At 45.9% G+C, this 14,646-nt stretch overlaps 1 protein-coding gene across 1 annotated transcript in view; it reads left to right on the top strand.

Moving 5' to 3' along the window:
• Positions 1–13,322, top strand: part of Hs3st2 (heparan sulfate-glucosamine 3-sulfotransferase 2) — a 95,814-nt gene extending 82,492 nt beyond the window's left edge. Inside the window, exon 2 of the mRNA XM_020153721.2 lies at positions 12,008–13,322. Within this exon, the coding sequence (XP_020009310.1) occupies positions 12,008–12,626 (619 nt within the window). The 3' untranslated portion in view covers positions 12,627–13,322. The remainder of the gene's footprint in view (positions 1–12,007) is intronic.
• The last annotated feature ends 1,324 nt before the right edge of the window (positions 13,323–14,646 follow it).

The raw sequence follows: 14,646 nt of genomic DNA, 5'->3' as shown, positions 1-14,646 counted from the left end.
GGTTTACACAGGAAAGGAATTAGGCCAGGGGTGAGAGGTGTGTGTAATTATTGAACAGTTCAGTCTCAGTGTGGCCTGGCGGATCGTTAGCTCAGTCTTTATCTTGTGGGGAGTTACAGAGAAGTTGTTATCACTGTCATCATTGGAGGGGAGCAATTTGGCCAGGATAAACAAATCCAGTGACAATTTGCCTGATAGGAGGGAGGGGGGTTCTGTCCTGTGGATGCTTTGCTTTTCCCTTCCTTGGGGGCAGTTCCTCCGTCCTTTGTTGTAAGGATGTTATTGATCAGTGCTGTCCTTCCTAGACTCCATGTGGCTGTAAGGTGAATGGCTCAGAGCAAAGACAGATAGAAAATGGAGACAGGGATGCCAAGCTTGTCTCCAGCTTTTCGTTAGTTTATGGGCACAAGTAAGGAGGCTGTGATTTTTGGCAAAAGCAGTCTAAACACCTGTTACAAAGGTAGTAGGAGTGTCACAAAGCCAGGAAACGGAAGTGCCGTAGCACTTCCAAATCAAATCCAGGGCTTCTGAATTCAAATCACCCACAATTCCTCACTAGACAGCACTATTCAATTCCAGTGAATACAATAAACACTCATGAAATATATACCTGGGGAGTGGGGGCATGACTTAAGTGAGAGATCACTTACCTAGCAAATGTGAGGCCCTGAGTTCAACACCCAGTACCACAAATAATAATTAATAATAAGATAGATAGATAGATAGATAGACTTTGTGCAAGCATCTCCAGGGTGGCCTTAAAAACCTTGCTAGTCAAGTAACAAGGGACAGGAAGCCCCCTCCTAAGACATGCTCAGTCAGAACCTGCCTTTCACAGACTCGCCAGCCCAAAGATCCCACCAAGGAAGAAGGAGAGTGTAGGAGAAGAGTCTAAGTCTAGAAGGAGAAAGGGGACATATGTGGAATTTCCCCTAGATAGTCCCACAGTCAGCAACAGATGGAGTCTGAGAAATTGAGGTCCGGTTGCCTGCAAACTTATCAGAACTGTACATGAAGCAGCAAACGCATTCATTCAACACCCACGGGCTCCCTCCCTCCCTCCCAAGCCAGCTCCTACAGAAGGAGCCATACATTCCCAGCCGCCCACCCACACTCCAGCCACTCTGACAACTCCCCACACACACTCCTCAATAACATCAATGGGGACTTTTCTAAATAGCTCTTTATTACCTGGAATTTTAGACAAAGAATATATGCTCAGGGCAAAGAGAAAAATGAATCCGATGAGTGCAGAGAGCTAAGGGTGAAAATGAAGTCCCATTTTATCTGTCATCCATCTTGGATTCCCCAAGGTCATTCTCCAAACGGAGTCACTGCTAATGATTTGCTGTGCCTCGCATGTGTGTATTTTGTATGCAGATAGGGTCATATTAACCTGACTGCAACTTGCTTTTTACCTGGACTCTTTCTGTGTCAATATTTATATAGATAAGCTCCCATTTTTTAACAGTCGCATCATAATCCATCGTATGGCCCCATTATGGTTTATTTAGCCAGCCTCTGACTGCACACTTGGGTTGTTTTTGATCTTTCTCTATTACAATGTTTCAGGAGCTAGGTTCATGCTAGCTACTATAACAAACAAACCCAAGGAAATTTATTTCTTGCTTAAAGTGGTCCAAGCAGCATGGGTCCCAGTCACAGGAAGACGCCCATTCCTCTTCTGCTTTTTGGACTTGCCCCATACTAGAGCCACAGAGTCCTCTGCACTCATCTAGAGGACCAAAAAAGACATTCAAGAGGACTTTCATACCCGCTTTGTCCCACCTTGGCTTAGAGGTAACACACTGCACTTCTACTGTCCCGTCCCTGTCAAGAGCCAGCCATGGCCCCCTGCCTGGATGCAAAGGATGCTGGGAAATGTAGTCTTTGGCTGCCAGCGCTGCACTGGGGAGGGAGGAGTAGACATGCATGATAGCTGCCTCACCTGGTCTTTACCACAAACACTACAGTGAACATCCATGCACTTAGGTCCTTATGCACTCGAGCAAGTACGTTTCTGGAAGTGCAATCTCCAGGTCAAAGAGTGTGTTCAGTGTGCATTTTGATAGTTCATCTCTAACAGCCCTCCTAAAATTGCATTGACTTGCACTTCTACCAGTATTGGAGGTGCAGCAGCTCCTCACAGTCTCGACACAACTGCAACTACTGCAATTTCTAAAATATGTATTTCCCAGCCTCGTTTGTGAATAACACAATCTAATCATGGCTTTTATTTTCATGTCTGTAATTCTGAGAGCTATGGAGAGGTACTGAATATGACACCGAGATTTTTTTCATGTTTGTTTTTCTGATATTTCAACTCTTGTCCCATGGCCTGGGTTCTTTTCTTTGATTGGCTGGCTCTCCTTTATTTACTGATTTGCAAGAAGTCTGAAAAAATACATAAAAATACATAGATGAAAATTTATGAAGTCACCTCTCTGTCTCTAGCATACATGCTACAAATATTTTTCTAGTCTGTTATTTTTTTTTATTTTATTTCTGGTATTTTTCCATTTCACAGACTTCCACTTTTTTAATGTAGTTTAACTTTTCAATCTTTTCCTTCATGGTTTTTGTCTCATGCCTAGAAAGGCTGTCTGCGTGCCAAGATCAATTTTTTATTTTCTCACATTTTCTCTAGTGCGGGAGTCACATTTGAATCCAGACTCCTCTACCGACTGCATCGTGTTGGAGATGCACTTCACTCCTCCCTGTCCCAGTTTTCTCAGCCCCAAAACAGGAAGAGCGTGAGCACATGCTCTGTGAGGTTCTTGTGCAGCCGGAGTGAGACAATTCAGACACAGCCTGGCACAGCACCTGGTGAGGCCTGTTCACTGCACACCAGGGTCAGCCATTAGCTTGCTTGTGTCTGGGGTTTACGGTACATGACCACATGTATGACTGATGTCTGCTGCGTGCCCATTCCATGTGGTTAGCAAATGACAAGAAGGTTTGAAAAAAAAGAAAAAGTTCTTTGATTTCAAATCCTGCGTGCCAAACCACTTGTCAGGCCAGGTACGGTGGCTCACACCTGTAATCCTCACTACTTGGGAGGCAGAGATAGGAAGGTTGCAGTTTGAGTCCAGCCTGGGCAAAATAAGTTAGCAAGGTTCCCATCTCAACCAACAAGTCAGTAATGATGGTTTACGCTGTGATCCCAGCTACATGGGAGGCTGAAGTAGGAGGATTGCTATCCATGGCCAGCCCTGGGAAAAAGCACGACACTCTATCTGAAAAATACCTAAAAGGGCCGGGGTGTGGCTCAAGTGATAGAGCACTTGCCCAGCAAGGGCAAGACCATAAGTTCAAACCCCAGTACTGCCAAAAAAAAAAAGCCCACTGTCCTCTGTATGGAAATATCACACAGTGTCTACCTGTCACGCAGCGGGACTCAAGACAAAATCCACAATGCACAACAAGGTGTGGGTGAAGGAACTGGCTTTGCTGGGGGCCTTCACGAGTGGAGTCACAATGGAAGAGGCCAGAAGACAGGGCAACCCTGTCTGCTCGCAGTCATACGGGGGGCCTACCGGGCCCTGGAAGGAACTCTGTCCCCACTCCTCCACCAACTTCCTTTCTGCCAGGGCTGACAGCAGCCTTGTTGGTTGGGGGATAATCAAGTGACTGATTAGGACCAAGAGTTTACAAGAGTTAGCTGCCCAGCACCCAAGGACCTTGAGGACACATATAAAACTGGGTTCACCAGACCCCCCAGCCCGGCCAGAGGTGAGAAGCTGTTTTCTTGTGGGAAGCTGCATCCAGGTGCAGCCCCTCTCTGGAAAGATGGCCTCATTCCCTCCAGTCCAGTTCCTCCACAAAGCTGTTAATTCCTTGAAGAAAGAGGCTTCCTCACATGTCTTTGTATCCCTGGCATACAACAGGTGCTAATTAAATGCGTTCCTAATGATTGAATACATGAATGCCCACCAGACACAGGACTAGGCAATAGAGGTGTGTCAGTCATGGTTCCTGACTTCATAGTCACTAACACTCTAGCAATAGACTCAGAATATGTGATGAAAACAGGTTATGTTATGGTGAATAACACAGAATTTTTTTTAAAAATCCCTTAGTCTCTGGGCAAGGGAAGAACTAAGGATAGTCAGGGAGGGCTTCATGGTGGAGGTGATGATGAACTAGAGGATAAGGTTTGTCTGACAAATTACAGGAGGTTCGTGTAAAGGGCAATACATGCCAAAATCCTCATAGCATGAAAAATGCAGCCTTTGAACTTAAGTCTGGCCTGGGTGGCTATGGATCAAAAGTCAGAGAAGCTCTGACAGGGAGCGTGTCATGTGAGCATGGAGAGTGATGCATGGAGTTTAAGCTGGGGCTTGGTGTTTTGTCCCCAGGTTGCAGAAGAGGAAAGGCTTGGGGCTGTGGGCCTGGAAGGCAGTAGTCCACAATCCAGGTCTCAGGATACACTCAACCAGGTGAATGGGCACAGGTGACGTGCCTGTTCCTTGGGTCAGTGCTCCGCAGGTTGCTTTAAAAACCAGTTCCTTGCACTAAAGCCGTTCCTGACTCTTTTGCTCCTAAGTGTCCCTCAGGAGACTGGGATGGCTTTCAAGGAGCCTGGTTAGGAGCTAATAAATGAGCAGAGTTCCCCAGGCAGCCAGGCCTTGCCATGCCTGTGTGCAGTGTTCAATTCAGCAGATGGAACCTTCCAGAGAACTCTATCAGGACACCCTGAGGTGTGCAGGGCTCTAAGTTTCCAACAAGGATCCCACGTGTAGACACGGACACAGATGCCCCACGTGGACAGTGGGGCCAAGGAAGCCGTCTCTGCTGCCCTGGGTGGTCAGTTGGGTGACAACTATAATTTCCAGAGAGTGAGCATTCAGGGTTTTTCTGGTAGGAGCTCCTGTTCCTGCCTCTTATGACACCGTGTGGAATTCTGAGCGGTATGCCCAGCCTGTCCTGCCTGTGTCCCCAGATGAAAGCTGGCTTTAGATTTCTTCTTTATTTCCTGAACCCCTATTAAGTGCTGAAAACACTGCACTGAACATGACAGACAATCTGTAGTAGGGGAAGGCACAGTAGACATATAAATAAATATACAGTTTGTACACAGTAATCAGTGTGGCCATGTCACTTCTGGGAGCACCTGTTTTGACACTTGTACTTCTCAGGCTTCGCTGATAAAAGTACAGATTTGAAGACCCGCCTCCATGCCATTCAATAGGTGTGTTGGGGAGGGCATGGGAATTTCTCTGAGGCACACCCTGGTTGACAGCCATGAGCGTCTGTATTAAAGGACATGTGGCTACAGGAACACGTTGAGCACCACAGGGGCTCTTAGCCACTATAATCATCTGGCTAGCTTAGATGATTATTAAAGCAGAGTTTCTGCTTTAATAGTCTGGCTTGGGACCCAGACATTTGCATTCCTCCAAGAGCTCCCTAGGTGGTCCTGGGCACACTGCAGAGCCTGGGCTAGGGACAGTGTGCAGGCGGCAAAGCAGAAATGGCACAGGATGTGCTCTTGTAAGAGTCATCAGCTGACCTCTGGAGGTTGAAGTCAAAGTGCAGCTGGGATGCCAATCTAGTACCTATGAGCCAGAGTGCCCGTGACTGAGACAAAAATCCTGAAGACAACAGAAAACTCCACCAGGGCCATCTGCCAAGGCCTTCTTCTGCCCATGGCCAGTATGTAAGGCTTTATGACTTTCTGAGGACTCAAGGGACATGCCATGGTTTGGAAAGACCCACATGTTTGCTGTTGGGAGGTGGTGGAACCTTTAAGAGGAGGAGCCTAGTAGGAGGTCTTCTGGTCTTTGGGGGTGTGTCCTAGAAGAGGCCATTAGGACTCCTGTTTCTTCCTCTTCCTGTCTTTTATGTTTCCTGAACATAAAAAACAAAGTAGAACTCTTCAACAAAATTAGAGAAAAGGGCAGAACAGGTTCTGTCTGGAAGAAAAGGGGGTTGGGGGGAGAGAGAGGGGGTGGGGATCAGGAGGGAGAAATGACCAAACAATGTATGCACATGTGAATAGATGAATAAAGAAAAAAAAACAAAGTAGAAGCTTTGCTCTACCACTGCTCCCCAGGTATCATATGCTGCTTTGCCACAGGCCCAAAAGCAGCTGGGGATAATTGGCCATAGCCTGGAAACTCCCAAACTGTGAGCCAAAATAAGCCTCTTCTCCTTATAAGTTGATTACTCAGGAATTTGTCACAGTAATTGAAAGCCAACTGACACAGGCCACTTCACAACAGGCACCTACCTCTGACACTGGACCTTGGATCCATTCATTAAGTGCCTATGGTGTGCTAGGTAGTGTGCTGCAAAGGCAAAAGCAAGCAAGAAGTGTCCAAGTAGCTAATGATTGAATGATACAAAAGGAAACATAACTAATTGCAAGATGTGATGGAGGTGCCACTGGGTAGATATCCAACATGCCACAATGTCACAAGAAGGGGTCACAGAAGTGTGACTTTTGATTTGGACTTGGGAAGATATGTAGACATCACCAGGGGAGGAGAGACAAGAAAGATGACATAGTCTCTTATAAACTAAAACAACTCAGCAAGTAGAAAACACATAACAGGAGCAAGACGTGTTTGGGGAGCAGATTTTGAGTTTAGCCTGGCAAGAGCATCAGGTTACTAGGAAGTGGCAAAAGACGAATTCTACAAAGGTTGATAGGGTGCTCATATTCCAGGGAATATAGGTTTTATTCTGAAGAATTGTTGATGGGTGACGTGACTGGATTGACTTTGAGGTTTTTGCTCATGGACATGGAGGGCAGAGTGGATTGAAAGAAGTTGGTAGAAGTGTGGACATCAGAGGGGAAGAGGAGCATGGACATTGAACTGTGTGAGCAGCTGGGAGAGGAGGACAGAGACTTGAGAAGGTTAAGGAGGTAAAGCAAGAATGAAGGACAGACATAAGGAGGAGTCAGGAATGGGAATTTTCTATTTTCATTTTTATTTGCAAATATAGGCAAAAGAGCACAGTGAGTTTGAGGAGGAAAGAAGTGAGCTCTGTTGTGGAGGTGAGGTCTGCAGTCCCCAGATAGCTGGGCATTGCAGTTTTAAGTTGTAGCCTCACTTACAGATATGTGAGTCATCATCTCCCCAGCGAAAGCAAAAGCTGGATGGAGAGGGAATGAGGTCACCCAGGAGCATCATGTAGGATGAGGGAGGAGGGAGAGACCCCATCAGGGTCTGGGAGGGCTGGGAGAAAGCTAGGAATTGGAAAGGGAGAGGAGGGCTTCAAAGCAGAACTCAAAAGTAGTCTTGGAGAGCTTACTTGTGCCATGGCTTGTGGTAGACTCTCTGGAGATACAGTTGAGAATAAGATATACTCTGACCTGCCCTCATGGAGTTTATAATTGAAATGGGTGTGTGTGGGGGAATAACTTCCACAAAATGAGGGAGAAGAAGCCAGATTGTAAAAATAGAGGTGTAATATGATCTCACTCATATGTGGAATCTAAAAACAATGGTGATCTCTTAGAAATTGAAAGTAGAATCATAGTTACCAGAACTGGGGGAGAGGGGGAAACACAAGGAGGGAGGCTGGTTAATGGGTATGGTGGTACAGTTAGAGAAGAAGAATAAGTTCTGGAGTTCTTTGGCACAATGGTGGGGGGAGTACAGTTAACAATAGTGTGCCTTATATTTCACCATAAAGAAATAATAAAATCTAAGGTGATGACAGGCTAATTACTCTGATTTAGTCATTACTCAATGTATGTATGTATCAAAACATCACACTGTACTCCATAAATATGTATAATTACTAGGTTGATCAATAAATAAAAATAAAAAAATAGGGGTGTAAGCAACAGAACTCACCTCTAGCTTACAGTAGCAGTGATGTGTTGGAAGAACATGCAGTGACTCACAAAATCCAGAGGGAAGTGGAAACATCACATCAGAAAGACCAGGGACTGAGGACATGGTAGGGACCTGGTAACAGAGTCTCTTCCAGGACCCTGTGTCTAGTTGGAAGAGCTCCACTTTCAGTCTTGAGGACACATTTTTAGTGTCTAGGACACAACTGGCATTCTGTTGTGTGCCCACTCTGCAGCCCACCGAGATGTTGTCCAAAGCATGGGTGGAATTTCCTCAAAGAAAACTCTGGGGGTTGTAAGCAGATGTAGGGAAAATGGTTTCTAAGCAAGTTAAAACAACAGATGGGAGATGAATCCCAACAGCCAGCCCTTGACTGTGCTTCCAGTGTTTTTCTGCAGAGCCATAGAAAAGAAAGGAGGCAGAAGCTGAAGGCAGTGATGGGGTGAGAGGAGTTCAGCTGTTTGCTAGCAACTGGAAACCAGCAAGCAAAATTTAATCTGTGACATAAGGAGAAAAGACAGAGCTCGATGCACAGTTTAATATCCCCTCCCCTGGCGCACACAGAGCAGGGAGAGTTAAATGCAGTGTCCTTGCACACTGTCATCAACAGGAGACATAAACACCAAGGGTGTCCTTTGCAGGGCAGAGAAAGTTTGGTGTGCACAGGAGCCTTTGACCTGTGGCATGTCTGTGTGAATGCGTACAGTCTGGTTCTGACATTTTAACATTTGTCACTGATTTGGCAAACCATATGCCAATTAGTGGCTAGAATGGTGGCACTTCACTTTAGGGCCCAGCCCGGGGGAAAGATGTGCAGCTCTGGAAATCATTGAATCATCAGAATTTTCTAAATTGGTAACAAAGAGAGATGTTAATGGATGCTCCTGGCTAATGTTTGTAGCTCCTTAGTTAAATAAGCTTGGGAAACGCTGTGTCTACAATTCTCCAGAAATAGAAGAATATCATGAAGAGTCTGCTTAGTGGCCTGTCAAGTCCACAACTTCTTCATGCTAGGAAGATCTTTGTATCAACAAAAAGGACTTTGGAAAGTCCTTAAACAAGATTTAAGTTTAACCTACTGTCATCATAAACCCCTAATTATAATGTGTACCAAGGTTGTCATATAGTATGGTCAGATTTCTAAGAAAATCCAGTCAAAGAATTCCCTTCAGGTACACTTTGATGGTAATGACGTCCTATTTTAAACAAAGGCTCAATATTCATAAATACTATTACAACTTTCAGCCCATGAGGGCCTATGTAGACCCTGGGCCAAGAAGGAGAATATCAGTTGTATCAGCGAAGTTGCACAATGACTTTGAGGGTACAAGGGGTGGGCTCGCAGGGAAGCCTGTAGGGGAAGGAATCTGAGCACAGGTGGACAGGTGAGCCCCTGCATACCTTGTTCTCTGAGAAAGAGGGACTCAGGATAGGTACAAGCAAAAGTCAGTTTCAAGATTCAGGAGAGGAAGATTGAAAGAACTGAGGTATGGTGGCCTGTTCCCTTCTAGAATGTTAGAGACTAGCTGTGATGGTGGCTGTTGAGAGCGGGGCTGGGACGGCATGGTGAAAGCTTGGACATTTACTGTGAAGAATGGTGAGGGGGCCTGGAAAGTCAAACATATGATTATTTGGAGTGATGGGGCTTTGGCTACAGCTAGCACTGATAAATACACAGGGTCCACTTGTGGGGTCAGCAGTTTCATCCACTGCTGGTTGGAAACCCAGAGACAGAAGGGAAAGGAAAGGAAAGACCAGGAGAGAGAGTAGTAAAAGGAAATTGATGATGATGCTGCTACTGAAATGATGGTTTTGAAAGATCCCTTTGGAAGCAAAGGGATCATGGATGAGTTCAAGGATGCAAAGGTGGAAAGAAAGAAAGTTGAAATATGCCACAAGCAATGACCATTAACTAGGTAACTTAAAATGACAGATGGAGATTCTTTCACAGTTCTGGTCTTCACTGCCCCGCTTCCCTCCCAGGATACTCTGCAGAAGAGCTGCTACATGCCTGGCTCTGGGGGCTGCTGAGTTAGAAGAATATCATGAAGAATCTTCTTAGTAGCCTGTCAAGTCCACAATTTCTTCATGCTAGGCATCTTTGTGTTCTTGGCTCTACTCTTCATTTGTTCAGTCACCTTCCTCACCACCTGCCTCTTCTCTTCTAAGGACACTCGCCATTGGATTAAAGTCTCCCTTCACACAAGATGATCTCACCTACAGGTCCTTAACTCAATCTCATCTCCATAGATCCTTTGTCCCACTCAGGTTCTAGGTGGACATGTCTTTTGAAGGGTCATTATTCAGCCTACTACATAGTCCCAGAGTGAAGTTTCAGAGTTAACCATTTTCAGAATCAGGATAATTTCAATGAGAAGACCCAAGCTATGGCATGAGTCAGAATTGCTAAAGGAAAGGACAGAGAAAATGGAGCCATCTGGAGTAGAAAAGGTGAGAGAACTTTGAGGCCAGATAGAGTGGTGATCAGATCAGGGAAGCAGGGTATGCCAGAAGTATACCTGTATGCCAGAAGTGAGTGAGCATCAGTAAATCAGCTTGGAGATAGGGAAAGCAGGATTGCAGAAAAGTGTTCTCAACTCTGCCTTCACCTGACAAGCATTTGATTCAATGTGAGCTTCAAATGAGCTTTTAAAAAGTACCTACCCCCAAATAGTTTGAATCAATTGGTCTAGGACAGAGCCCAGCCATCTTGAGAGAGAGGGAGGGAGGGAAGAAGGAAGGAAGGAAGGAAGGAAGGAAGGAAGGAAGGAAGGAAGGAAGGAAGGAAGGAAGGAAGGAAGGAAGGAACTCCTTAAATACTAGTTAAAGAAGTATAGATTGGGGACCAGGATTTTTCCCCTGTCAAAGTCTGAAAGAGAGCCACCAGCAGGGAGATTTCAGAGTCTCCTGCCTTCATGCCCAAAAGTCTACAGCAGTGCCAGGAAATTAAAGACCAGAGGAGGGAGGGATCACATTACCTGGCTCTGACTAAGGTCCCAGCCTACCTGGAGTTCTGGGCTTCTTCCAGCCCTCACAAAAGACATATTTCAGATGTTTGTTGACAGGAAAAAAATGTTAGAACTCATTTCTAAAACAGTTGCTATTCCTGCAAAGCAAGTCTTTTTTCCTAAAAAAAAAAAGATTTTCTTAATACATTTGGAGAAATATATTATGCCAGAACAATATTCAAGGTCTTAGTTTGTATTTTTTGAATATGTAATAAATACATTAAAATATCAAGTAGCATAAAAAATGATACCATCAAAAGTAATTCTCAGTCAGGCACCTGAAATCCCAGCTCCCCTGAAGGGAGAAGTAGAAGGATCAAGTTTTGAGGACAGACCCAGGCAAAATTATCAAGACCCTGCCTCAAAAACAAAATAAAAGCAAAATGACTGAGGGAGATGCTCAGTTAGTAGAGTTCTTGCCTAGCATGTGTAAGGCCCTGGGTTCAATCCTCAGTACCACTCAAAAAGGACAAAAACGTAATTCTTATCCCTGATCACACCTTATTCCACCTAGCTCCCTTTTCAGAAGCAACTCGTTACCAGATTCCTATGTATTCCTCCCATTATAAAATGCTGTATCTTGCCTTTCTTCCTTAAAAACTAGAAGATCATTTCCTGGTATCCATGGAAGAATGGACCCCTCCACCTCCCCACCCCAGATGGGCTCCTAAAAAATGGAGTAATGTTTGCTGATAATCAACACATGTTGTGTGCTTTATTCCATCTCTAGATTACTTGTAATATATAAACACAATGTAAAGGCTAGTTTATACTCTGTTGTTTAGGGAACAACAACAAGAAAAAATGTCTGTATATATTCAGTACAGACACATTTTCCTCAATTATTTTCAGTCTGCTGTTGGTGGAATCTCTGAACACAGAGCCTACAGCTGCAGAGGGTCCTTGCACATAGGGAATATCACATTAGCGCACAGGGAACCTCACTCTGTAACTCAGCTGTCCCACAATTTGATTTATGCATACTGATGGGTGTTTCTGTTGTTTTCAGTCTCAAATGTATTAGAGAATTTTTAAAAATTAATGAACAAAAGCTAAAGAGGGTTCCTCACCAGGTGGGTACCTCAAAAGTGACCAGGTTGAGGAGGGGACACCCAGCTCACTGGGTGGAAGGAGGTGACATGGCCTGCCCCCAGGGGAGCCCTGTGTGATGGTGTGTTGCTTCTCCCCCAGGAGCCTGATGCCCAGGACCCTGGAGACCCAGATCACGCTGGAGAAGACACCCAGCTATTTTGTCACTCAAGAAGCCCCCCGCCGGATCTTCAACATGTCCCGAGACACCAAGTTGATCGTGGTTGTACGGAACCCAGTGACCCGGGCCATTTCAGATTATACCCAGACACTCTCCAAGAAGCCCGACATCCCCACCTTTGAGGGCCTGTCCTTCCGCAACCGCACCCTGGGCCTGGTGGACGTGTCGTGGAACGCCATCCGCATAGGCATGTACGCGCTGCACCTGGAGACCTGGCTGCAGTACTTCCCGCTGGCCCAGATCCACTTCGTCAGCGGCGAGCGACTCATCACCGACCCCGCCGGGGAGATGGGCCGGGTCCAGGACTTCCTGGGCATCAAAAGATTCATCACAGACAAGCACTTCTACTTCAACAAGACCAAAGGATTCCCTTGCTTGAAAAAACCAGAGTCGAGCGTCCTGCCTCGATGCCTGGGCAAATCCAAAGGGAGAACTCACGTACAAATCGATCCTGAAGTGATAGACCAGCTCCGGGAATTTTATAGACCTTATAATATTAAGTTTTATGAAACTGTTGGGCAGGACTTCAGGTGGGAGTAAGCCACCCAGATGAGGTTTGCTGTCAGAGCCTCTGACCTTCACCTTCCAAGAAACTGAGGCTCTAACACCAGTTCCCATCTAGGTTCCCTGATGGATTAACTTGGAACCAGGAAGGTCAAGAGGCAGGGGGAGCTCCTATCACTGCCTCTTTGGCACAGCCATTCAGCTCCAGAATCATCCCTTTCTTTGGAGAACTGCTCTAAGATGAGTGGATCTCCCAATGACGACAGGTATTCTAGGTGCTGACGGCTGTCTCGCTTCGAGCACAGCAGTCTGTCCCTGTCACTGTACACCCAGGAGTGGGCTTGTTAGTTGCAAGTGGCATGTCCCTTCCCTCTGAGTTTCATTTCCCCAGAAGCCCTGGGTGGTGGGGTGGGAGATGGTCCTCAATCCTCCTCAGACCTCGGCAGCTCGGTGAGAGATCGCAAAGCTGGAATTACCCCCTGGCCATCTAAGGAGACAGACAGACCCCTGGACGATGGACCCAGCCAGTGATTTCAGAGCCTGTGGTCTCAATTGCACTTGGAGGAGACTGTCTTTGAAAACCACTCTGTGACTGTCCCTGCTCCCTGTGGACAAAAGCACACAATTACAATTCTGCTGTTACGGGTACTTTCTTCACACAGGCTCTCATTTCAGCATGCATGGAATCATGCTTGTCCACAAGAAATAAATACGGCTCTCTCGTGTCCTTAACGCTGAGTGCTTCTCTGTGAGTCAGGCCCACAGCCGATTCATTCAGCTTCCTTCTGGTGCAAAATGAAGTGGGTGCTAGGGAGGGCTCTGGAGGGCAGGAAGGGGCAAGGTCAGGGGCGAGATGGGGGGGCGGGTCTTGCTGGCAGAGGCTGACACAAAAAGGTCTCTTGGAGCTCTGTAAGGATGCCCTCTTTCTGAAACAGGAGTCAGGCTGGGAAAGATATCTGCCTAGACCCTTCCGACTGGAAGGCCCAAGGGCTGAGGGGACATCAGATATGTTTTTGCTTGGTCAGCATGATGGTTTATAACTGCCAATTGTTAAAAATGGGAAGCATTTACATAAAACTATGGATTCTCAGGTTTAAAAAAAAAAAGATGAAAACTCAGCTCCATTGAGCCTGCTCTCTGGTTTGACAGTTGGCTGCCATCTTTGGATGAGGCCTACATTCCCCCAGATCTCCCACTCCCACCCAGCCCCTCCCCAGATACACCATCCATCTGGCCCTATAGGCATTTGAGTCCCTCACCTTGAATGTGTCTCAGAACCTCAGTGTGACATCCAAATCCAGCTTGACATCCAAATGACCCCAGCTTAGTCTCTGGCTCACCTCCTGCTTCCTCCTCCTCCTCAATCTAACCTCACAGACCTCCATACCTTTTCTTGCTCTTTTCAGGCCGCCACACGTTGGCCCATGGAGTACTTTACCTTTCCTCTTCCACATCATCAGTAATGGAAGCCCATGTTCCCAGTAAAATTGTTACAGGACTGAGTGGTCTAAGAAGACACTAGTTCAGAAAATCCCAAGTCTTTGTGTCACCTGAACAGAGAACTGGACAGAAGCAAATTGCCAAAACAGTAATTATTGAAAGAAAAGGAAAGAAAGAGGAAGAGGAAGCACTGCAAGAGAAAAAGCAGTGTGTTCTACCAGGTGACACAGAAGCACTGATCTTTTTGTTTAAAGACCAATTTATAAGTTGTAAGGCAGGAAAAATCTGGGCAGTCTGCAGGAAAGGGCTAGGATGGCTGGCAGGTTTAATTAGCACAGCCTTACCACATAATATGGGTATCCTGTGCTTTGATTATTCTAATTTTTAGTTCTTTAATTGTATGTATGAGATGTGGTCAATATTCATAAGGTCTTAAGTAAAGGATTTTGCCTGAGAAGTCAGGTTTGGGGCAGACCTCTCTTTTTACCAGGTAAACCAGGCTCAGAGGCATCCCTTTGGATACTGTCTTGCAAAGATATTTACAAGATATTACAAAAGGTGTTTATGACTTAGAGGGGATTTTTTGCTCTAGAGACAGCTCAAGGTAGTGCTGGGG

This window comes from Castor canadensis, chromosome 17 (genome assembly GCF_047511655.1).
Source record: "Castor canadensis chromosome 17, mCasCan1.hap1v2, whole genome shotgun sequence".
Lineage (NCBI taxonomy): Eukaryota > Metazoa > Chordata > Mammalia > Rodentia > Castoridae > Castor > Castor canadensis.
Note: the sequence above shows the minus strand (reverse complement) of the source record. Positions and strands in the feature narration are given on the sequence as shown.